Here is a 27,062-nt window from a genome sequence, read left to right on the forward strand (position 1 = left end):
TGGGTACACCTGAGGCTAACCCCCAACCGGTCATTAGGACCGGCATCAGACAAATTTGGCTTTTTAGCCACTTTTACCCCTTAAATTCTGTTCCTGTCCTCCACCCCTTTCTTTTTTGGGGGATTTTTTTTTTGTTTATGTGCTTATGTATTACAATGTTAATTGCAAATAAACCCCTGGCCCGGGAGTCAGTTTTCTGCTTATGCCCCATTATACAAAAACTTTAGCATTTGTATCTTTGTTAATGCTATTTCCAACACATATATACCATGGTACTTAAAATAGTGTCCTTAAATGTAAGAGGTCTGAATAGTCCACAAAAGAGGTCATTGTTATTCTTAAGTCTAAAGCAATTGAGAGGGGACATTATTTTTTTACAAGAGACCCATTTCTCAGGAACTCACCATCCAGAACTCAGGAGTAGACGCTACCCTAATGTTTTCCATGCATGCGATCCTCAACGTAAGAAAAAAGGGGTTGCTATATTAATCGCTTCTCATATTAAATTTGCACACTCTAAGATCATTAGGGATCCTGAGGGGAGATTTTTAATTCTAGAAGGTTTAATTCATAATAAACCTTATACTCTAATCAACATATATGCACCCAACCAAAATCAACCCCATTTCTTTAATACTTTAGATGGACATATATCAGAACATTGCAAATGAAATGTGATCCTAGCGGGAGATTTTAATACTATTATAGATGAACACCTAGATAGATCTAATCCAATACCCAAATCGGTTCAGAAAATTTCTTCGGGGGCCTCATCGGCTCTGATTAACCTTCTTTCCCACCAACTATTATTTGATACCTGGAGAATCAAAGAACCTTCAGCTAGAGTCTATACGTTCTTTTCGCCATTGCACGAGGTCTACACGAGATTGGACATGATATTTTTCAGTCCTGAATTAACTCAGTCCATTGTTGATGTGGCCATTATGCCTCAGGCCTGGTAAGACCACGGTCCAGTAAGTGTGGATATTCAGGACGCTGGACCGGATGTGGGCCATGGGCACTGGCGACTAAATGACCGGATTCTCCTTAATCCAATAAACAAATCTCTTATATTTAATAAATTACAAGATTATTTCAATCTTAATAAGTCACCAGAGATAAGTCCAATGTCACTATGGGAAGCTCATAAAGCGGTGATTCGGGGACATTTGATAAGTACTGTATTTCTGCGCATGCTAAATTCTAGATGAAAAACATAAATCATCAGGCCTAGTAGAAGATCTATCCAGTTTACAGACCGCAAGAGGAGAACTTAACCTCCTTCTCACTCACCAAGCGAAAAACTCGCTAAAATGGCTTAATCAATCTTATTATGAGAAAGGTGATAAAGCAGACCGTCTATTAGCTACTAAGCTGAGGTTAAAACTTTCACATAATAATATTCTCTCAATCAAGACATCTACGGGCAAACAGATTTATGATCCTAAACACATTACAGAGGAATTTCTATCATTTTACTTCAATTTGTATAACACCTCTCAAAAACATTCTAACTCGCTTACATCTTCGATTCAACAATTTTTATCCAAATGTAAACTCCCTCAACTGTCTCTAGAAACTACTAAAACCCTTAGCACAGCTTTTACTGAATAAGAAATTCTTCAAACGATTAAACTTTGAAAGTCCAATAAAGCTCCAGGTCCAGACGGGTTTACCGCAACATATTATAAAGCCTTTCCAGAGGTCCTAATACCACATTTAAACTCCTTATTTAATAGTATTATGAATGGGGCGCAATTTTCTCCACAAGCCTTAGAGGCACGTATAATTGTCATTCATAAGGAGGGTAAAGACCCAACAAATTGTACTCATTATAGGCCTATATCTTTACTGAACAATGACTTATAATTATACTCTAAAATTTTAGCATCGCGCCTAAACACTATCTTGCCATCCTTAGTGGATAAAGATCAAGTAGGATTTATACCTGGTCGTCAGGCGCGTGATAATACTAGAAAGGTAATTAATCTGATACACATTATTAATTCTAGGAAAATACCTGCAATAATGCTTTCTCTAGATGCCGAGAAGGCATTTGACAGGATTAGTTGGCCTTTTATGATAGAGACGCTGCGTCATTTCGGTTTGGATGGTCCGTTTTTACAGGGTATATTAGCACTATATTCGTTCCCTTCCGCCAAAATTGTGATCAATGGTATGGTGTCAAACTCCTTCCCAATATCTAATGGCACAAGACAGGGGTGTCCATTATCTCCCCTGATCTTTGCTTTGACTATAGAACCTCTGGCAGCATCATAGGCGTGCGCAGCCCATTTTCTTAGGGGGTGCACCATTGGAGGGGCGTGTCTATCATGCCTACTGGGCGTGTCCATTACCGCCTCCTATGCGTCAATGCAAACTAAATAGAATGTGACTTATTTATGTATATGGGTTTCAGAATTAATCATTCCCCTCCACACACATACTAGAAACAAGGACAGTGTGCACCGACAGCGCTGCAAAGATTTACACTATAACGCCCATTCCACATGACACACACTATAATGCCCATTCCACATGACACACACTATAATGCCCATTCCACATGACACACACTATAATGCCCATTCCACATAATGCCACGTAAGTAATGCCCATTACCAGGGCCGGTGCTAGGGTGTCCGGCGCCCTCCTGCACACTATAAATTTGCGCCCTCCCACACTTTACAAAGGGACAGCGCTTGTCAAAGGCGCACGGGGTACAGAGAAAGAGAGGGGGTACATAGAGAGAGAGAGAGGGGGTACAGAGAGAGAGAGAGACAGAGAGAGAGAGAGAGGGGGGTACAGAGAGAGAGAGGGGGTAGAGAGAGAGAGAGAGGGGGGGTACAGAGAGAGAGAGAGAGGGGGTACAGAGAGAGGGGTACAGAGAGAGAGAGAGAGGTAGAGAGAGAGAGGGGTACACAGAGAGAGAGAGAGAGAGAGACATGGAGACAGAGAGTATACTATTAATATTTGAATGTGAGGTCAGAGAACAGTTACCTTTGAATGTGAGGTCAGAGAACAATGTGAGGTCAGAGAACAGTTACCTGGAGCAGCTCTGTATTGCAGGGGATCTCACATCATGAAGCCCGTGAGTGGCGGGGGGAGGGGGGGGGTGGAGGAGATGCCAGACGGTGTGAAGTGAGCAGTGAGGATGAGAACCCACTTGCCGGGTGGAACTTTCAAGAAGAGGACAGAGGAGCTGCGCGCTATATGTCCCTAGTGTGAGTCAGCCCAGGGTTTCCGCGTCATGTGCAGTGTCACTGACAGTCTGCAGCATGAGCTACGCTGTCTCAGCAGGGGGGTTTTCAGGGACTATTGAGGTAACTCCAGTGCTTCCTCCACAATCAGCCCGCCTCTGCCACCTCGTGCTGTTCCTTGCTGCTGGACCTGCTCTGTCCCGGCACGCAACAACCTCAGTGACCCCCCACTGTGCAATATCCGCGGCAGGGGGAGCGGCAAACTTTAGCATAAAAAAAAAGTTAGAAACGGCGGCAATCGTGCGGGGGGTCATTAGGAGGTGCCTGTGCACCCCCGGCACCCCCCGTGCGCACGCCTATGGGCAGCATACATTCGTCAGTCCAGGACGGTAAAAGGTATATTAATTGGCCGAAAGGACTATAAAATTTCGCTGTTTGCGGATGACGTATTACTTACGTTATCTTCACCCCAAACATCACTCCCTAACCTATTTAACATTCTTAAAACATATGGTCATTTATCTGGGTACAAGATCAATCATACAAAAACTGAGGCTCTACCTTTTCACATGACTCCTGAAAATCTAAATCCACTTAAAGCAAAATATAGCTTCACAGATAAAATAAAATACCTTGGCATTTACATCACTAATAAATATAACTCATTATATGGTGTCAATTTTCCTAAAATTCTCAATTCTATAAAATAGGATTTAAACTTGTGGCATTCATATGATATATCCTGGTTTGGTAGAATAGTCGCTCTTAAAATGAACATTTTGCCATGCCTTCCCTACTTATTTCAAACACTATCAGTTAGTGTTCCTATCCAGATTCTCAACCAGCTCCATAAATGGTTTATTAAATTTGTCTGGAAGGGGAAAAATCCCAGAATTAGTTTTATGACTTTACGCAAGGAAACCTCCAGTGGAGGTCGAGGGATTCCAGATATTAAATTATATTATTTAGCTACACATCTCAGTCAGGTGGTGGTCTGGTTTGCGTCTTCATCTGGACCAGGTTGGGAAGACCTTGAGGCTACTTTGAGTGGAATCGTGTCACTCCCTCTTGTATTAATGCTTCCCATGAAAAGTAGACCTTCCGAGGTGGCTAGCAACCCTGTAGTTAACTTCACCTGTTCAGTGTGGAGTCAGGGGATTAGAAAATATTAAATATCCCCGTGCTATTTTTTTTTATACTATGTCCTTCAACATCATTCATCCGAAATAACTTAAAATGTTAATGTAAGAGTAGATATGGTAACAACACTTTCAACAGGTATAGGAACAATTTAGAACAAAATGTATGTGTCAATTTGCAATTCTATGGTTTGTTCTCTGCAATAGCTTGAAGGACATTGTCCTATTTTATTTTTTATTTTTTATGTATTATGCATTTATTGAGAATCTTATATATTGTTAATTGTATATCAAAATTTGAATAAAATATGTTAATTATAAATTGTCCTTTTGGGATGTTGGAGTTCCATCTATTGAGATGGTTGCTACTTGGGTCGATGTAAGTGTTGGAATTAGATGGTTTGGTATAGACAGATGTTTCTAATTTCCCATCTTCAATCATTCTTTTTAAATCTAAAAATGGAAATCTACCTTACTGACTGTAAAGGTAAGTTTAATATTTAATGTATTTGAATTTAGATAATCCATAAACAAACTCAGAGCTTCATCTTCACCATTCCATATAAACACCACATCATCTATGTAGCGCCACCAATGTACCACGTTTGCACTCCAGTTATACTCAGACCAGATCATGGCATCCTCCCATCTGGCCATGAAGATGTTTACATGGCTTGGTGCAAACCTGGTACCCATCACTGTACCAATTTCTTGGTAATTTCTTCTCAATATTAAAATAATTGTTAAGTAATATAATTTTGATTCCTAACAGGATTAGGTTCTGCAGATCACATTACATATTAATTCCTTCTAGTGTCTTTCTAATTGCTTCAAGTCCGACACTATGTTTAATGATGGTATACAGACTTATCAAATCAGCTGTTACTATCTTATATGAACTTTCCCAGGTGCCAGTTTGTTCAGAACATTTTTAGTGTCCTTTAAATGAGACTTATTCTGAAGGACATGGGGTTGAAGGTGGTGATCGATGAAGAATGATAGATTCGCCATGCCTATTATGCCAGCAATAATAGGGAAACCGGGGGGATTAATGTGACACTTGTGGATTTTAGGGAGTAGATACAATAACGGAATGGAATAATTATTATTTAGACGAAAATCTGCTGTCTCTTTAGTTATTGTTTCTAATTCGACATGTTTATCATTTAGTGAAATTTTTTTGGGAAGGATAATTATGTAATTTTTTTATAAGTTCCTCCATCTTTAAGTTGGCATAATGCCTATGCCATGTACATAGTCCTATTCAAAATTACTACCCCCTCCCCTTTGTCTACTGACTTTATAATAATATTTTCATTCTTAGTGATTCAACTGCTTCCCTCTCATTTTTATTAAAGTTATGTCTGAATGTTGGGAGGTTACTTTTTAGCTAATTTAACTCCTCATTAATAATTTTATGGGAACTTTCCACAAAACAACCCTTAATAAAATTAGGGTTGAAAGTAGAGGATTTCTAGAAAGGGTTAATCGTAGTGACGTTCACAGTTTCCTGTGATTTTTTAAAGATAATTTACGAATACATTTATTAACATTGATGAAAAGATCGCAAAAATGAATGTTGTTGCTTGGTGAGAATTTTAACCCTTTTTGAAGAACAGATATTTCTTCTGGGGTTAATGTATGATCACTTAAGTTGAACATTTTTTGGGATGTTCTTTCTGAACTACAGTATCTGAACGGTCAATGGGTACAGTACATGGATGTTTGTTTTATTATGTCTCAACCTTTTACAAATACCTCCTCTCTTGCCTCTTTTGGTTTTACTAGGAGTTCGAATTCCTGTTTAATGGTGTTCTGGATATACCCTATAATTGTTTTTACTTTCCCAATTCCTAAATGGTGGGTTGAGGCATGGGTACTTTTGCTTTCTTGAATTCTGTCTACATTGCGGAGAAATTTGAATATCTCTTTGGGAATAATTGGAGTTGAAATCTAGATTTTGTTTGAGAATATACCTATATGTGGCTGGATTTGAATTTCTAGTTTTTTTCTCCTTGATACTGGATGTTCTATCTGTCTATTGTTGTTTAATTCTGTGAGAGACCTGGACCTCAAGTCCTCGTCCAAAACATTTTTGTCTCATCCCTTCCAAGATTTTGGCAGTCAGATCTCACTGAAATTTTTTAGCCATTAGCTTTTTCTTATTAAGTTTAATTTTTGATCAAATTCTCTCTTCATATTCATTATATTCTAACTGATATTTAAAAGGATCAAGGAAGGGTCCCAATTTTTTAATCTGAGTATTTAGTTTATCAAGTTTTTCTTTTCTCTCCTACAATTAGTTCCATAAGGGAGGTGGAGCATGTATGGAGAATTTCATTCCACTTATGAATGAATTTATCAGAGCCATTGGTAAATTATGCTTTTTTTTTTATTATTTGAAGACCCTTAGGGGCTAATTGAACGGAGATATATTTATCTAGGGATACAATCTCCCACCAAAGACGATTCTCTTTTAGGAGAATACCTTCAAGGCATTTTTTAAAGTGTCATCATCTACCTCCACATTTTCCATAATGTAAGATGAAAATACGTTATTGATGAGGTTTTGATGGTAGGACCAGTGCGAAAACATGAATGTCACCTAGAACAAATTAAACAGTGATGCAAACAAAAAACGAACAATTGGAAAAGTCCCAAGGTGCACTCAAAGTCCCTGCATTGCTTTGCCTAGGTCATACAATGCTTTTAAGACAGTCAGGTTGCTGCCATAGTTAATACAAAGATCAGCCTGGGTAGACTTCAGTATAAAAGGGTGTTCCCAGGGTTATTTTTGATGGAGCTCATAGTTCAAATAGCTCCTTTTCACATAATCTGGGAATATTTTCCTGGTCATAAAGTGTGTGCAATGGTAGTCCATTCATTTTCAGACTATATTTACCATTATGATTATTTTAATGTGTATAGTTTATTTTTGTTAATGTTAATTATGGTTGGTCCTGGGTTTGGCAGTTACTTTCCCGGTTAATCATTGTTACTTAAGTGCAGTATTTTGTTTACAATGCTGTTCTAAAAACTTTAAATATGTTTTTGTATTTATTGACATGATTTATTCTAATTACTATGCAAATTAAATATCATGTATTATATATTCTAGAATATAGGTTCTATTATTACGGCACCCACCTATTGAGTGCAGATACTTATTCCTATTTTTTTTTTTTCACTATTAGTACATGCCCCATAAATACTTAGTGCCAAACCAGCTTTCTATGGCTCTCAGCAACGATATTGATATTGTATATTTGACGAATATCTATTTTCAGTGGCGGCTCTTACCATTTTGGAGGAGGGGGGCTGCCACAATGCCACTGCCGCACTCCCCGCTCCGTCCTTCCGGTCCCAGATGCCAATCCCCTGCACGGGGCCAGCGCATGCGCAGTAACTTCACACATACTGCGCATGCTCTGACCCGGCTTTACCCGGGTCCTGCGCATGCGCTGTATTGTCCGCGGTACTGCGCATGCGCAGAACCTGATTTGGGGGCTGCGCGCATTTGTGCACAGAGAGGCATCTCAGAGGGAGGGAACACCTCTCCAATGGGACTGCCTGGAGTGCCTGGCAGGTCGTATTTCCAATAGGAAGTCACTGCCAGTCAGATTGAAACCAGTGTGAGACTGCATCTGGCTTCACTTTAGGCAGAGACAGAGGCAGATTTTAGCTGGGGGGGGGGCTGCAACCCTGCAGCCCATATGTAAAAACCGCCACTGTCTACTTTTTTAAATTCCTTTATTAGAATGTGTTAATGTTGCTTTTTGTATGAATTATTGTGACGTGTGCAGTATATGGAACATTACTCAGTTTCAAGCATTAATTTTAACACAGTGGCCTTAAAGTTTTAGGGGCTACTTCAAATACCTAAAAGCCTCCGGCTCCCACCTCCTACTGTGTGTTAACAGCAGAAGGCGGATTCTCTGTGCACCATATGGTGGTGAAAACAGAATTTGCCACCTGTAACGTGCAAAACAGGCTGTTAATGGTACAGTAGCTTGCAGCTAATCAGCCCTAAGTGAAAACTGATCATCTTTGTTAATTACCGTTATGTTATGTACCAGCTGTTATGCATTTGTGTATAAATACAGTACGTAGTATCGATAACAACACTACTTTAATGATGAGGCTTAGACTGTTTCATTTGCATTTCAGAATGTCACTGTTGGGGGTGCTAACATCGTTGTTGGTGATATATTAGCTACAAATGGCATTGTGCACCTTATTGACAAGGTAAATCTTTGTATTCATTAGTGTCTTATATTCTGCAAGCAATGTACAATTGAATGTTTTATTGTGAAACAATATAATTTGTATATACACTGATACAGATTTTACTGTAATTGTTTCCTAGCACGGCTCCCCTTCACATCGTATACCATAAGACTAAATATGGTATATGATGCGATGCAACGCAATATTGTACAATAAATAAAAAATCGTATCGCATCGTATGCCATACAATGGAATACAATGCGATGCGATACCATTTTTTATTGTACAACCACCCTAATGGGTCCTTACAATGTTAAATGCCCCCCCATTGTCAACGCCACCCACAGGATCAATGCCAACCCGAAGCGTGGTGAGCGCAGCGAGTCCGCGAAGGGCGGCGATATGCGTCCTCCGACCTTTTCATACCCTCACTATACACGTTGGCGTGGAGTTGATTTTAGATAGTGTAGCGAGCCACTGAGCCCGAAACGTGGCGAGCGTAGCGAGGCCCACGAGGGGACGTGGAATACATGTAAAGTAATACACGTCCCCTCGCCACGCTTCGGGCACGGTAGCTCGCTGCGCTCGCCACACTACCTAATATCAACTCCACACCGACGTGGATAGTGGGGGTATGAAAAGGTCGGGGGACGCATACCTCTACCCCTCGCTGGATCGCTGCGCTCGCCACGCTTCGGGTTGGCGTTGATAGTGGAGGTGGCGTGGGGGTGCATTTAACATTGTAGGCGCCCATCAGGGTGCTTGTACAGTTAAAATTTGCATCGCATGCATCGTATGCCGCTATATGGCATGCGATGCGATGCCATAAGATGGAAATCGGGGGTGCCGTGCTAGGAAACAAGTACCAGATTTTTTATTATTTAAGCAGAATTGTTTCTTTGCATTGCCATTATATAAGGAATACTGGACATCTGTGTGACACAATGGCTACCAAGTTACCAAATGGTTCCCCGTGTTTTCTTTTGGCTACTGGCCCTAAATCTGGTTGACTCACAAGGCTGCAAATTTTTGCAGCCTTGCGAGTCCCCCAGACACCACCCGCATGGCTGCCCACCCCCCTTGCACCAACGATCCCCTGTGCCTTCATGAAAAGGCACATGCCCATCATGTGACCACATCAGGCTGAGCTTTTCCTGACAATGGGGCAGATGTATTAAACCTGAGGAACAGATAAAGTGGAAGGTGATAATGCACCAGCCAATCAGGTCCTTGATGTCAAGTTACCGCTTGGGTTTGAAAAAATGACAGTTAGGAGCTGACTGACTGTCTGAAGGAAGATTAAACAAAAAGCTCTCAAGTTTTTTTCTGGTTACAGTGGTCTTTCAACGAGATCTGTAAAGTAGTTAGTTAGATGAACCCTCAATTTCCCATTTTTTATTTTATATCAAGGACTAATATAAGCCACGTGCTCCATATGCTTATTGATCATTTGTGAAATAAAGTTAACTTTTTTGTAGCCTTTAGTTATTTTTTTCCTTTGCTTTTAATATTTGAGCATGTAATAATTGATTTACTTATATGAGAGGCCACATTGTAATTTGTGCTCTTTTTGTAGATGAATACATGACAAATTATATATTTTATAGGTTTTAACCCCAGATCAAATCACTGCTAGCTCAAAGCCTAACCTTATGACCAGACTTGATCAGATGCCTGATTACTCCATCTTCCGTGGCTATATCATTGTAAGTACAATGAGTGTCCTGCTATATTGAGAATACCCACCTTATCATTTCTGTACAGTTTCTTGCTTTGAAAATAATAAATAATTATTAATGATACATTATTCCCAAATATGTTTTATCACTTTAGGAATACAAGCTGGCAAAACTGATTGAATCTGAAGACTCTTACACAGTATTTGCACCTCATAATGATGCGATCAACACCTATATCCACAATAAAGGTCCAGTCACGCTAGTGAGTATTTTATCATCAGGCTTAGGGCCTGATTCAGCCCAAAGTTACAGCCCTGGCAATCATCACGTAAGTGTGCCTAGTTGTCCGTGTAAACAAACAAAGCGATGGCTAGCCATCACTGGCCTTTCACAAGTTGAGAGACAGGTGCCAGTTGTTTGGGGGCAACATGTTTGCATTTTCACAGAGTGGTGTCAAAACCTCATCAATAATGTATTTTCATCTTCCAATATAGAAAATGTGTAGGTAGACGACTTTAGAAAATGTCATGTCTAACCTTGAAGGCATTCTCCTAAAAATGGTGTTAACAGGGGGAAAACCATTAGATGGTGAGAGATTGCAAATGGTTTTCCCCTTGTGGACATATTCACAGCTGTGTATAAAACAGGACTCTGGCGGGGTGGTGTTTGCCTGATCACTGGGCTCTGAAGAAACAGGCCCTTAGTCAATATCTATCCATTATATTGGATTTGTGCTATATCATTGTGGAGCATTATATCGATTAATGAATCAAAGGTAAGTGCAGGTGGATGGGAATGAGATAATGTAATTTAGGATTTAGGGACAGGAAAGAACACAAAGTCCAAGGAAAGGGATTTCTCTAATGGTGGCCATACGCTTGTGTGATCAGATGTGATGCGACTTCGCATCCAATCGCATCTTAAGTCCTTTTTTTCCAGCACCCAATGTCGCATACACCTGCAATGACATGGCGGTGGTGTAGCGGGGCGGGCAGCCAGAGGGCAGGGGTGGTGCAGTTTATTGGAGCTGGCAGCGGTGGATGACAGTAGTAAGTGGAGCTGGTGGCAGGTGAAAAAGAAACATTGGTACTTGTGTAGTTTCACGGCGCCAGCATGGCCGCGTGCTACGTCCGGGTTCTGCGCTCGCCTAACTTTCTAAAATAAACTCCATAAACTCCATGCCAACGTGGATAGTTCATACCCCCACTATACACGTTGGCATGGAGTTGATTTTAGATAGCGTGGCAAGTGTGGCGAGCCACCAAGCCCGTAGCGTGGGCGAGCGCAGCCAGCCCTGCAAGGGGACTCAGATGCACGGCCATGCTGGCGCCGTGAAACTACACAAGTACCAAAACATTTTTAGAGACTGGGTAGCCCTCTCACTGGCCACCAGCTCCGCTGTCTACCACCAGCCCTCCTGCCACCCACCGCCAGCTCCGCTGCACCGCTGCCGCAGATTGCATTGCGATAGATCTCATGTGGTTAAAAACCACATGCCATCACACATGCAATGCGATAGATATTATGTGCATGACAAAATATCTGGCCATGCGATTGGATGCGGCAATTTATTGAAAATGCATGTATCGCATACCAAATCTCACATGTGTATGGGCATCATAAGGAAAGTAACAGTGAATTGACAGATTAGATAACATGGTTAACAGTTATTTCTCTTCATACTTATCTTCAGGATGAAGACACAATCAGATATCATGTCATACTGGGTCAGCAGCTGATGAAGAATGACCTGATTGAAGGCATGCATCGGGAAACCATGCTGGGGGTTTCATTCCAAGTTGGATTTTTTATGCATAATGGCCAGGTAAAGATACAGAAATATGTCAGTTTCAATTTATATTCTGAAAGCATCATCTTCTTGATATAATGTCCTAAGTGGTGACCTTTCCTTCTCTCATTCAGCTCTATGTTAATGATGCACCAGTGAACTACACTAATGCAGCCACCGAGAAAGGAGTTATTCATGGAGTGGGAAAAGTTTTAGAAATACAGAAGAATAGATGCGACATGAATGATACATCTGTTATAATGGTAACTATATTAGTCCGGTTTTACAGTGTGGCATAATATCTATATTGCTGAAACATCTTTCTTATTGAAACTGATACAAGGCACATTAAGAGAGAAGGAGGCCCAGGTGCAACCTCCTCTGTTCAGGCCCCCTCCTCTCTGCCGCCACAAAGGGCAATATAGTCTGAGCACCAGAGCGCACAGACTCTACTGCTCATGCTCAGACCTCCAGAAAATGGCGCATCTGCCTTTATCGTGGGATTCCGCAGGGGTAAGTATTAAAAAATGGGGCATTGAGTGCACCAATTATAAATACGCCACTGAACTGATACCCTAAGGGCTGTTTCACACAGTACGGTTCCTGCCGCACGGTGAAATCCCGTACGGCCAGGGAGCCGTGCCGCACTCAGCAGTTGTGAATGGACACTATTGTGTCCATTCACACAGGACGGCCACGGCCCGGCCGCACGGCTGCAGCCGGATCCCCCCACTGGAAGGGACGGCTGCCGGGCTGTGGCCATCCCTGCCATTATAAAATTCTGAGTACGGCGCGGCTCCCTGACCGTACGGGATTTCACCGTGCGGCAGGAACCGTACTGTGTGAAACAGCCCTAATACTGTCACCATGTGGCGTAAATATGCAGTTCTTGTGGTGGCAACACCTGTGCATTAACATTGTCCAAACCTTTTATCTATCCAGTATTTCCAGTGGCAGTGCTGACCATGTAATGAAAGGGAGGGAAACATGTGATCATGTATGTGATTTATGTGCTAGATGGTTCCCCAGGGATTGTCAGCACTGTCTACATTTAGCACCATGCGGCACCAGGGAATTAGCATAAGGCTTTGCACGTTCTTTCTAAACCCGCCCCTGGACTCCCATTGGCTAGTTACACAGGAGTCTGGGAGTGGGTTTAGGAGTGTGTAAAGCTTTATTGTTACCGGGCGTGGCATGGCACCCGATGTAGACAGCTCTGCCGATCTATCCAGCACATATCTTACATACATGATCACATGTATATTGTATGTGCTAAGTATTCCACCCTTGCACTAGATGGTCGGAGCTGCAGCCATCGCTGAGTATTTCGCATTGTAGAATATTTCAGTAGTAACCAAAACCTATGCTCACATTCCTAAAGTTAAGACATATCACTGTTATATTCTATATTTATGTTCTTCTACTGATCCATGCACTGTGGTATAATCATTATGTTAGGAACTAATGACAGCAACACAGTATTCTGTGACCAGTATTCATCAGGGAGTATATCACGACACTAAATGGCTGCCTCCACTGTGTGTAATAGTCCTTCTTTAACTGCAGACTATTAGTCAGAAACATTCTGTGGCTTTGAGTTAAAAACCACGTTGATTGTTAGCTTTTATTATTACTCTAGTAAGGGTTGTGTGGCTGAGCCCGGGTAATTCTGGGACATGTCCTAATTAGAGATAAGCGGGTCCGGATCCCCGAGATCCGACATATCCGAATATCGGGGATCCGGGCCAGATCCGAGCCGGCTCGGGTGTTCCCGCCTGAATTCCGGACCAATAACGAGGCCGAACGTCATCATCGCGCTGTCGGATTCTCGCGGGAGCGGGATCTTATAAAAGACGCACGCGCGCCCGCCATCTTCACTCCAATCTTGAAGAGGGAAGAGGGTGGTTGGGAAGCTCCGTGTGCTCCATGCTGTGCTCTGTGCCATGTGCTCCGTGACCTGACCTGTGCCCTCACTGCCCTGTGCTGTGCTCCGTGCCATGTGCTCCGTGCTGTGCTGTGCTCCGTGACCTGCCCTCACTGCCCTGTGCTGTGCTCCGTGCCATGTGCTCCGTGCTGTGCTGTGCTCCGTGACCTGCCCTCACTGCCCTGTGTTGTAGACTTGTGGCCTGAGCCCTGTAGTGTGATTTAACTAACTAGGTGCTGCAGTGCTCACACGCAGGGGCTGCAGTGTCCACTGTCCAGGGGCTGTCCTGTGGCCCGTGCCCTGATGTGATTTATTTAGCCCTAAGCCCTGTGTTGTGATTTATTTTATTTAGCCCTGAACCCTGTGTTTTTTTTGTGATTTACCTAACTAACTCAGTGCTGCAGTGCTCACACACAGGGGCTGCAGTGCTGCTGAGTAGTACACTGTGTACAGGGGCAGCATTAATACAAGGGGCTGTGTCCAGTGTGACGGCCTATATCTTATCCATTGTCCAGTGTCACAAGTCACTCACGACATATATCCTGTGTCCTGTCCTGTGTGACGACTGACGACATATCCTGTGTCCAGTGTGACGACATATATCCTGTGTCCAGTGTGACGACATATATTCTGTGTCCAGCGTGACATATATCCATTGTCCAGTGTGACGACATATATCCTGTGTCCAGTGTGACGACATATATCCAGTGTCCAGTGTGACGACATATATCCTGTGTCCAGTGTGATGACATATATCCTGTGTCCAGTGTGACGACATATATCCTGTGTCTAGTGTGACGACATATATCCAGTGGCCAGTGTGACGACAATACTGTATATCCTGTGTCCAGTGTCACAAGTTACAACATATATCCTGTGTCCAGTGTGACATGTAATGTGTGCCGGCATATATCCTGTGTCCAGCGTGACCTATATCCATTGTCCAGTGTGACGACATATATCCTGTGTCCACTGTGACGACATATATCCTGTGTCCAGTGTGACGACATATATCCTGTGTCCAGTGTGACGACATATATCCTGTGTCCAGCGTGACATATATCCATTGTCCAGTGTGACGACATATATCCTGTGTCCAGTGTGACGACATATATTCTGTGTCCAGCGTGACATATATCCATTGTCCAGTGTGACGACATATATCCTGTGTCCAGTGTGACGACATATATCCAGTGTCCAGTGTGACGACATATATCCTGTGTCCAGTGTGACGACATATATCCTGTGTCCAGTGTGACGACATATATCCTGTGTCTAGTGTGACGACATATATCCAGTGGCCAGTGTGACGACAATATATCCTGTGTCCAGTGTCACAAGTTACAACATATATCCTGTGTCCAGTATGACATGTAATGTGTGCCGGCATATATCCTGTGTCCAGCGTGACCTATATCCATTGTCCAGTGTGACGACATATATCCTGTGTCCACTGTGACGACATATATCCTGTGTCCAGTGTGACGACATATATCCTGTGTCCAGTGTGACGACATATATCCTGTGTCCAGCGTGACATATATCCATTGTCCAGTGTGACGACATATATCCTGTGTCCAGTGTGACGACATATATCCAGTGTCCAGTGTGACAACATATATCCTGTGTCCAGTGTGACGACATATATCCTGTGTCCATTGTGACGACATATATCCTGTGTCCAGTGTGACGACATATATCCAGTGGCCAGTGTGACGACAATATATCCTGTGTCCAGTGTGACGACATATATCCTGTTTCCAGTGTGACGACATATATCCTGTGTCCAGTGTGACATATATCCATTGTCCAGTGTGACGACATATATCCAGTGTCCAGTGTGACGACATATATCCTGTGTCCAGTGTGACGACATATATCCTGTGTCCAGTGTGACGACAATCTATCCTGTGTCCAGTGTCACAAGTCACAACATATATCCATTGTCCAGTGTGACGACATATATCCTGTGTCCAGTGTGACGACATATATCCTGTGTCCAGTGTGACGACATATATCCAGTGTCCAGTGTGACGACATATATCCTGTGTCCAGTGTGACGACATTTATCCTGTGTCCAGTGTGACGACATATATCCTGTGTCCAGTGTGACGACATATATCCAGTGGCCAGTGTGACGACAATATATCCTGTGTCCAGTGTCACAAGTTACAACATATATCCTGTGTCCAGTGTGACATGTAATGTGTGCCGGCATATATCCTTTGTCCAGCGTGACCTATATCCATTGTGACGACATATATCCTGTGTCCAGTGTGACGACATATATCCTGTGTCCAGTGTGACGACATATATCCTGTGTCCAGTGTCACAAGTTACAACATATATCCTGTGTCCAGCGTGACATATATCCATTATCCAGTGTGACGACATATATCCTGTGTCCAGTGTGACGACATATAGCCAGTGTCCAGTGTGACGACATATATCCTGTGTCCAGTGTGACGACATATATCCTGTGTCCAGTGTGACGACATATATCCTGTGTCCAGTGTGACAACATATATCCAGTGGCCAGTGTGACGACAATATATCCTGTGTCCAGTGTCACAAGTTACAACATATATCCTGTGTCCAGTGTGACATGTAATGTGTGTCGGCATATATCCTGTGTCCAGCGTGACCTACAGTATATCCATTGTCCAGTGTGACGACATATATCCTGTGTCCACTGTGACGACATATATCCTGTGTCCAGTGTGACGACATATATCCTGTGTCCAGTGTGACGACATATATCCTATGTCCAGCGTGACATATATCCATTGTCCAGTGTGACGACATATATCCAGTGTCCAGTGTGACGACATATATCCTGTGTCCAGTGTGACGACATATATCCTGTGTCCAGTGTGACGACAATCTATCCTGTGTCCAGTGTCACAAGTCACAACATATATCCATTGTCCAGTGTGACGACATATATCCTGTGTCCAGTGTGACGACATATATCCAGTGTCCAGTGTGACGACATATATCCTGTGTCCAGTGTGACGACATATATCCTGTGTCCAGTGTGACATATATCCTGTGTCCAGTGTGACATATATCCATTGTCCAGTGTGACGACATATATCCAGTGTCCAGTGTGACGACATATATCCTGTGTCCAGTGTGACGACATATATCCTGTGTCCAGTGTGACGACAATCTATCCTGTGTCCAGTGTCACAAGTCACAACATATATCCATTGTCCAGTGTGACGACATATATCCTGTGTCCAGTGTGACGACATATATCCAGTGGCCAGTGTGACGACAATATATCCTGTGTCCAGTGTCACAAGTCACAACATATATCCTGTGTCCAGTGTGACATGTAATGTGTGCTGGCATATATCCTGTGTCCAGCGTGACATATATCCATTGTCCAGTGTGACGACATATATCCTGTGTCCACTGTGACAACATATATCCTGTGTCCAGTGTGACGACATATATCCTGTGTCCAGTGTGACGACAATCTATCCTGTGTCCAGTGTCACAAGTCACAACATATATCCATTGTCCAGTGTGACGACATATATCCTGTGTCCAGTGTGACGACATATATCCTGTGTCCAGTGTGACGACATATTTCCTGTGTCCAGTGTGATGACATATATCCTTTGTCCAGTGTGACGACATATATCCAGTGTAACGGGCTGTGTCCAGGGGCAGTGTCCAGTGACCAGGGGCAGTGTCCAGTGTCACAGGCTGTGTCCAGTGTAAAAAATCAGAAAAATAAATAAAAGTATTAAAAAAAATTTGGGGGGGGAGGATGATGGAGGAGGAAATAGTGGGAGATCAGCAACCTGATAGAACTTCTGAAGCTGCTACCACCAGTCAGATTCATGATGGCAAGGCCGATGGTCAAAGGCCTAGAGGCCATGTAAAAGCAAAGCAGAAATCAAATTTTACAATGGTCCATAAAAAAAAAATTAAGTCACGTGCGGAGAAAAATAAAATTGGCAATATGCCGTTCACCACACGCAGTGGGAAGGAAAGGCTACGGCCTTGGCCTTTGTTTCTGACTGATGGTACAGCGTCTCAGAAGAATGATGGTAGCCCTTCTGCTGCTACAAAAAAAAGAATGAAAGTTTTTAAGACAAAGGCGAGTTCACAAATGTCACAAATCCCAGAGGAGAGTCTAAGTGTGTTCGTGGATGCCATATGTGAGCCGGACCTTTCAAATACTGTTTGTGAAGAGGAGGTTCATTCCACCATTTGCATGCCCTCTGCAAGTGTGTGCAAGAGCATCCCCAGTCAAGATTTTGACCTGGTTATTGAGGATGCTTCTGAGGAATTGGATGTGGATTCTGTTGGTGAAGCTGGCACACAGAGGGATGCGGATGATGACGATGTTGGGGATGATGTTGTTTGTTTTAAGGCAACGACGGAGACAGTTGTTGTCCGGGGTGTGGAAAAGCCCATTGTCATGCCAGGGCAAAAGACCAAAAAATCCACCTCGTATGTATGGAATTATTTCTACCCAAATCCGGACAACAACTGTCAAGCCGTGTGTAGCGTTTGCAAAGCTATTGTAAGTAGAGGTAAGGACATGCAGCACCTTGGGACCTCCTCACTGTTACGTCATTTGCAGCGCATCCATCAGAAGTTTTTGTCAAAAGAAACTGTGAACAAACATGTAGCAGCCCGCCCAGCGTCACCGTCCTGCTCCCCTTTCTCTGTTAAATCCAAGGTCCTGCAATCTCCTCAAACAACTGCATCATCCCCATCCTCAGAGATTATGGGATTGGGAAGTAGTCCTGCACCCAATGTCATGATCCTGACTGAATCCTCTCCTATCCTGGATTCCTCAGAAGCATCCTTATCAGGTACACCTGTTGCTTCTGCTGCTGCTGCTGGTGCTGCTGCTGCTGCTTCAAGGAAAGGGACCAGGAATGCTAGTCCTGATCACTTAGCCAAGCAACTGACTGTAAGTCAATCCTTTGAAAGGGGGATGAAGTATGCCAGCAGTCACCCCGTTGCACAGCGTATTACTGACACCATAACAACTATGTTGGTAATAGATGTGCGTCCAGTATCCGCAATTAATTCTGTGGGTTTTACCCAGTTGCTAGAGATCCTGTGTCCCCGTTACCAAATTCCATCTAGGTTCCACTTCTCCAGGAAGGCAATACCCAGGCTGTACACGGACATTAAAAAAAGCGTTGTTACTGTCCTTAAAAATGCCTCTGTACCCACTGTCCACTTAACCACGGATATGTGGACAAGCGGAACAGGGCAAACAAAAGACTACATGTCTGTGACTGCTCACTGGGTGGATGTATTGCCTTCAGCAGCAGCACCAACAGCAGCAGCAACAGCAACATCATCTCCCATTGCTATTCAGAGGCAGGCTACACTGTGTATCACCGGTTTCAGTAAAAGGCACACAGCGGAAAACCTCCTAGAAAAACTACGGGAAGTCATTGCGCAATGGCTTACCCCACTTGGACTCTCCTCGGGATTTGTGGTATCCGACAATGCCACCAATATTGTGAGTGCATTACATGTGGGCGAATTCCAACATGTCCCATGTTTTGCTCACACAGTAAATTTGGTGGTGCACCATTTCTTGAAAAAGGACAGGGGTGTTCAAGAGATGTTGTCCGTTGTTCGGAAAATTTGTGGACATTTTCGCCATTCTGCAAGTGCGTGCAGGACATTGCAAGACTTGCAAGAAAAGCTAAATTTGCCCTGCCATCAGCTGAAGCAAGAGGTGGTCACGAGGTGGAATTCCACCCTCTATATGCTTCAGCGGATGGAGGAGCAGCAAAAGGCCATCCAAACCTACACCTCGACCTATGACATAGGGAGAGGAACGGGAATGCACCTGAGCCAAGCTCAGTGGAGAATAATTTCCGTGGTGTGCAAGATCCTGCAGCCCTTTGAGGCTGCTACACGCGAAGTTAGTTCTGACACTGCCAGCTTGAGCCAGGTCATTCCCTTGATAGGTCTTTTGCAGAAGCAGTTGGAGAAATTGAAGGAGGAGTTGAAGCACACTGATTCTGCTAGATATGTTGGGCTAGTGGATCACGCCATTAGTTCCCTTTGCAACGATCCAAGGGTCGCGGATGTCTTACAATCAGATCTTTACATTTTGGGGACAATGCTGGATCCTAGGTTTAAGTCTTACATCGTGTCTTTGTTACCAATGGGAACAAATCTGCAGAGGTGCAAAGACCTCTTGGTCCAAAAATTGTCAGCTGAAGCGGAACGTGGCAGGCGCACAACTTCTCCTTCAATTTCTACCACAGGGGTTGCAAGGAAAAAGCTCAATTTTCCTAAAAGACCGACTGCTATTCAGTCCGGAAATCTATTTGACATCTGGTCCGGACTGAAGGAGCTTCCTAGCATCATGGACACGTTGACTGCCACAGACTATCATGCTATCACCATTGAAAGAATGGTGGATGACTACTTTGCTGATAGCATCAATATAGGTATGTCAGACTGCATTTCATTACTGGCAGGAAAAAAAGGCAATGTGGCATCCTTTGCACAAACTGGCTTTGCTTTATTTAAGTTGTCCACCCTCCAGTGTCTATTCTGAGAGAGTCTTCAGCGCAGCTGGGAACCTTGTTAGCGAATGGCGTAGGAGGTTACTTCGACAAAACGTGGAGAAGATGCTCTTCATAAAAATGAATTTCAAATTCCACGAACTGGACCTCCTTCGCCAACACTTACGTCCTCCTACTGCACACAGTCCTCCTGTATTGGTTGATTCCAGCGACGACAAATTAATTGTGTGTCAAGAAGAGGATGAGGCTGAGGAATCTGATGCTGAGGATGACCTCTTGTAAAGCCAGTTTGTGCAATGCCCATTGCCTTTTATTTTTCGTGGGGGCCCAAACAAACCAATCATTTCAGCCACAGTTGACAGTCCCTCCCGCTGCAGTCCCTGTCGCTGAAATGATTGGTTTGTTAAACTGTGCATGTCCTGTATTCAACATAAGGGTGGGTGGGAGGGCCCAAGGACAATGTCATCTTGCACCTCTTTCTGCGTCGTTTTGTGGGCTCTTTGGAGCGTCATTAATTTTAAAATCTTTGATGGATGAATGGTGGGGAGATGGGTGATTTATCTCGCACCTCATCTATTATAGATTCAATGATGTCATCGGGGACATCCATGAACTCACCCTAACTATTATTATCGTACTTCTTTTTGGATGGGATGTCCCGGATGGATGGCTGGGTCGGAGGGCCCCAGCAAATGTTTTTCTTCTTCTTTTTTCATCTTTTTTTGGCTCTAGCCAGCCATACCAAACAAATTAACCTTAGCGGTAAATTGGGTGACAGATGTCGCAGACTCATTGACCTCACAAACACCACAGTCTAGGGAGGACTAGATCTCCAAACCTGGGGTCCTAGAGAGGTGGAGGAATTTGTTCATCTGCCACCAACTACCCCCCTCCCCTCCACCAATTAGGTGATAAATGAAGAGGCGACTGGAAATGTTCCCAGAGTTCACCGATCAGTTTATTATAGCAATTGATAATTAATTAATTAATCACTAATCAGAAAATCAGGCCAGATAGGGGTCTTATTAGATTTGTCAGAGTATTAATAAAGCAACAATCAATAAGTAACAACCCTCCTCCCCTCCACCAATTAGATCATAAATGAAGAGGCGACTGGAAATGTTCCCAGAGTTCACCGATCAGTTTATTATAGCAATTGATAATTAATTAATCACTAATCAGAAAATCAGGTCAGATAGGGGTCTTATTAGATTTTAAACTGATACAAACAGATACTAACTCGAGATGAGCGGGTCCTGATACCCGAGATCCGACAGATCAGAATAACGGGGATCCGATAACGAGCCCACACGTCATAATCGCGCTGTCGGATTCTCGCGGGATCTTATAAAAGACGCACGCGCGCCCCGCCACCTTTACTCTTGGAGAGGGAAGAGGGTGGTTGGGAAGCTCCGTGTGCCCTGTGCTGTGCTCCCTGCTGTGCTGTGCTCCGTGACCTGCCATGTGCCCTCACTGCCCTGTGCTGTGCTCCGTGACCTGCCCTGTGCCCTCACTGCCCTGTGCTGTGCTCCGTGACCTGTCCTGTGCCCTCACTGCCCTGTGTTGTAGACTCGAGTCATTTAACTAACTAGGTGCTGCAGTGCTCCCACGCAGGGGCTGCAGTGACCACTGTCCAGGGGCTCACTTATTTACTGCAAGCAGAGGCGGATTAATCTTTCGAGGATGTAATACATAAATAACAAACTTTTGCAGCACTAAACATCACTATCTAATAGTAGGATCATTGTGACCAATACAAAAAAAAACACATCTTGCACTACAGTAAGCGATGACAAGCGATTCATACCTTACAAACAGTTCTCAATAACTTAAGTGATTTTACTGTAATGGGAGCTCCCTCCCAATAGTCTGAGTATTAATAAGCAACAACTTTATTAATAAGCAACAACCCCCCTCCCCTCCACCAATTAGGTGATAAATGAAGAGGCGACTGGAAATGTTCCCCAGTACACCAATCAGTTTATTATATTATCAATTAATAATTAATCAGAAAATCAGGCCAGATAGGGGTCTTATTAGATTTTAAAGTGATACAAACAGATACTAAATATATCTTTTACATATTCTCGCCCTTTATTTTTTTGACTTGAATTGACAAGCGCTTTGCTTTCCTTTTGTGGTGAGTCTTTCGTAGGACTCTTGTACAGAATTTTTTGCAGGACTCTTTTTTACAGGAATTTGGTCGATACGTTGGAAAGCAGTTGGTGATTTTGCACTTAATCGACGTTTCACCCTGGTTTCCTCACTTTTCTTTTCGGAAGACTTTTCTGAAGACTTTATCACCTTTTGCTTTTTGGGCGTGGAGTAAGTTGTACTCTCTGCAGAGGTTCCATTGCAGATCCTTTTCCTGGGAGACTGATCATTTGGTAGATTTTTCTGTTGCATTTCTGTACTATGGCTTGGTAATTTTTCTTTCTGTTTTGTACAATCGGACATGTAAATGTCAGGCTGGGTGGTAGGGCCCTACCTCGTCTTTTGGTGCCTTTTGGCTCTTTGGAGCAGAGACATCCGTGGTCTTCGCCATTCCTCTAATTATCATATATATTTATTGGATGGGATGTCCCGGATGTCGGGCTGGGTGGGAGGGCCCCAGCCAATCTTTTTCTACCTCGTCTTTTGGTGTCTTTTGGCTCTTCGGAGCAAGAGTAAATATTTGGCCATCTGATGGATGAATGGTGGGGAGATGGGTGATTCACTCTCCATCATCATCCATTATGGATGACAATATGTCCTCAGAGACATCCGTGGTCTTCGCCATTCCTCTAATTATAATATATATATTTATTGGGTGGGGGGGCCACAGCCAATCTTTTTCTTCCTCGTCTTTTTGCTTATTTTTTGGCTCTTCGGAGCAAGAAAGACTTTTTGGGCATCTGATGGATGAATGGTGGGGAGATGGGTGATTCGCTCTCCATCATCATCCATTATGAATGACAATATGTCCTCAGAGACATCCGTGGTCTTCGCCATTCCTCTAATTATTATATATATATTTATTGGGTGGGGGGGCCACAGCCAATCCTTTCCTTCCTCGTCTTTTTGCGTCTTTTTTGGCTCTTCGGAGCAAGAAAGACTTTTTGGGCATCTGATGGGTGAATGGTGGGGAGATGGGTGATTCGCTCTCCACCTCATCCATAATGGATGAAAAAATGTCCTCAGGCACATCCATGGTCTTATCCATTCCTAGACCGAGTGCCTGGCTTTGGGAGGAACACACATGAATTGGTCATATCATTGGGATATGATGGATGGATTGATGGATGGTTGGGAAGAAGAAGGCCCAACAGCTGCTAGACCAAGCTAGTCAGCGTACTAGACCAAGCGTGTGGCTTCGGGAGTAACACACGTCAAGTGGTGAAGTGGTGGAATGCACGCCTATCCAGTCTGTTCAAGCTTGATAAGCAGGCAACTGTTCCCAGCATCCAGAAACCACTTGACCTCACGCCAGATAGTGGTCTTATTAGATATTAAACTGATACAAACAGATACTAACTTGCAGACACAGTCAATGCTGCACCAAACGCCCACTGTTCCTTGGCTGCACATGCCAAACTGCAAAATCAATCCACATTGGGCTCTTGGTACTTGTGTGGAGGTTCTTCTAACAGAGGAGCGCAGCTACAAGGACAATTTCAACTGCCACCCTATCTGCCCCTGCAGTGCTGCTCTGCTTCTAACATGTGCCAGGTTGGAAGTGTAAGGTCCACCTGTATGTGATGCCCACTGCTGTCGCCTAGCCTAGACATCCAGCTACCTCAGGATAACCTTTGGCCCTACTACAGTAAATGAAAACGATTTTGTGAGCTGTGAGGTGATCAAAATTGACTAGAAATGAGTGGAAACTAATGTTATTGAGCTTAATAACACTTTAGGGGCAAAAACAGGCCTGAAAACTATTATTTTAGCAATTTTTAGCATTTTTCCAAATAAATCCAGATCCAAAACCAAAACCAAAACCCGCAAGGGTGGTTTTGCCAAAACCAATCCAGATCCAAAACACGAAGGGAGATCCAGATCCAAAACCAAAACCAAAACCCGAAAAAGTGCCCGCCGCACATCTCTAGTCCTAATGGAAGGGGGTGGGGGGGGGGATGGGTGCTTGGTGGCAGCAGCCTCCTTGCAGTCACTGCAGCTCATCAGGCTGGTGTCATAAATGGGAGATGACAGGTAAGGTGGGGGTGGAGGGGTTTTGAGCGGGTGAGCAATGGTAAATTGTAACCCCTCTCCCCCTCGGCACCGCTGACTCTAGTATCGTTCTGTACAGTGTACTCTAACAACACATTTTATACATGTTTCAACCATGTGTCACTTTTCCATTAGATATTAATAGCTCTAGGGATATTGTTCTACATAATTATTACATAATACTTGCTACTATCCCTGTACTAAGCAGTCCTGACAATTATTATTATTATACATAAAACTTAAGATATTATCCAGATACTGCTTTTATCTCTTAGTAATCTTCATGGGTTATGTAAATGAAATCAGTGCCAAACTCCTTTATTTATATAAAGTGTTCTGTAACTAAGGGATCAGTTATCATGCTATGCCTTTAATCTTACATTCAGGAAAGTATTCAGGTATACAGCTGGAGTAACTCATAGCCATCCCCTGTGATGACTTGCTGGTCCTGGCACCAATAACATTTAGTTGCATGCTGCAAATGAGTGAGGACAGATTGCAATCGTAATAATCTCAGACATGTTTGTTGTCTGTTATTTGTATGTTTGTCTGGTATGTAGTTGGGCACTGTTGGACTGATTGGGACTAAACAACTCAAGGTGGCTTGATTGGGTCCAGATTATGTTCATAAAACCACCAATCCCGACCCTGTGGGTGTCCCGGGGGCGAAAAAATGGGTCAGGGAAGCAAGATATGTCAAAACTGCACAATATAGAGGGGGTAGAGGACGTGAGGTTTTTTGATTTAAAGGTTTTTATTATTTTTCACAATTTCAAAACAAATTCAAAACAAATTAGACGTTTGTATAAATGAACACAACTCAGGGTAGTAGATACATGACATGACCTTTTCAGGTCTCTAATCCGATATCCTTCTAAACTAAACATCTCATTCTCAATGCCTTTAACTGTAAGATTTTGACCATGTGTCCCTTATGGCGAGCATTGGTCATCCGGTTGTTCTAATATACTACAGGCTTGCTGTTGGATTATGTGTCCGAGGACATGAGGTTTAAGAAAAAAATGTGGTGAGATCCGGGAGCTGACCCCAAAGAGGTGTATGCCGGGCACACTATGGGTATGGGTCCGGTATACAATCGGAAACTGTTGGGACAATTTGGACGAAACCAATGTGAGGTGGCTTGATTGGCTCCAGATTAGGTTTAAGGCCACTCAGACACTCAATCCCGACCTTTGTGGGTGTCCCCAGGGCCCAAAAGAGGTCCAGACACTAGACAAAGTGGGTCAGGGAAGCAATATGACAAAGTTGCTTAACATTTAGGGGGTAGAGGCTTAAAAAATTTAATGTGGTGAGGGAGTTTAAGAAAAAACAATGTAGCCAGATACATGAGCGACCACAGAGAGGTGTATGCAGTGCACACCATGAGCATAGGGAGCATGTACAGGGCCTTACGTTGGATGTATTTGGTTGAGAACTTCAGATGACACCAGGCAGCCACCTCCTGGGTCAGTTGGAAGAGCTGTCAAGCTTAAAGCAAGAGAACGATAAAAGTTCAAGTAATGCTAATTGCATAACCAAACCTGAGCCGGGTACCTTGGCTAGTAACATATAATGCTATGAAGGGGTGGATCCAGCCTAGCAAACAGGTAAACACCGCCCAACCGAATGCCCGCACCCCCTCCCCCCGACACCCAATTCCCATCGCTAGCATGTGCCCGAAAGAAGAAGCTGACCATCAAATGATTTCTTCAGCCTTCACTCTGAACAGTAAGTCCATACTTTTCAGATGCCTGCAGAATTGGGGTCGGATGTCTGCTGCCCCCCCCCCAGCAGGCTTCGCCATTCGCAGACCATCCACCATCGAAAATGGAACCAAATTTGGACCCGAATAAACGGGTCTGAATCAGCCCCACAATTCCACTATGTTTCCCATATTACCTGTAACAGGTCTCTCATCTGCTGCAGGCAGGCTTGTGTTGTCAGGATCAATCCCCTTCAGACTCTGGTATACTATAGGCGCTAACACATCCTCTCGCATGCGGACGCATGGAGGAGAATGATTTCTGTAGCCCTCACTCTGAAATGTAAGTATATACTTACTCTTCAGACGCCCGATATCCAGCGAATTGGGGGCGGGCGCTGACATCATGTGATGTGTCGCCTGCCCCAAGCAGACATTAACATGCCTGCTTTTGCAGGGGTACACCTAGCATTTCATAAACCCTGGCTAGTCCCCTACATGCACAAACCCCAACAATCAGCGAGGATAGTGAATTCGCCCCGCACCAAGCTGTTCTGAGTTGCCCCCTATATGTCATATTTTCTTTTATTCATTTTACTTCATTACCGGTGAAATTGCCAGTTGACTCATATGTGCTTTGCAATAAGTATTTATATATGTTGTTTTTTT

The 27,062-nt window shown here is 43.5% G+C and overlaps 1 protein-coding gene across 2 annotated transcripts in view; it reads left to right on the forward strand.

The window, feature by feature from the left end:
- The window catches only part of LOC146074318 (stabilin-2-like), a 324,893-nt gene that overhangs the window by 144,401 nt on the left and 153,430 nt on the right, over nucleotides 1–27,062 (forward strand). For both annotated transcript variants that reach the window (XM_083182261.1, XM_083182263.1), the window contains exons 31-35: nucleotides 8,507–8,584; nucleotides 10,174–10,272; nucleotides 10,400–10,507; nucleotides 11,939–12,070; nucleotides 12,169–12,297. In XM_083182261.1, the coding sequence (XP_083038387.1) occupies nucleotides 8,507–8,584; nucleotides 10,174–10,272; nucleotides 10,400–10,507; nucleotides 11,939–12,070; nucleotides 12,169–12,297 (546 nt within the window). The remainder of the gene's footprint in view (nucleotides 1–8,506; nucleotides 8,585–10,173; nucleotides 10,273–10,399; nucleotides 10,508–11,938; nucleotides 12,071–12,168; nucleotides 12,298–27,062) is intronic.

Source organism: Crinia signifera, chromosome 4 (genome assembly GCF_055691185.1).
Source record: "Crinia signifera chromosome 4, ASM5569118v1, whole genome shotgun sequence".
Classification (NCBI taxonomy): Eukaryota; Metazoa; Chordata; class Amphibia; order Anura; family Myobatrachidae; genus Crinia; species Crinia signifera.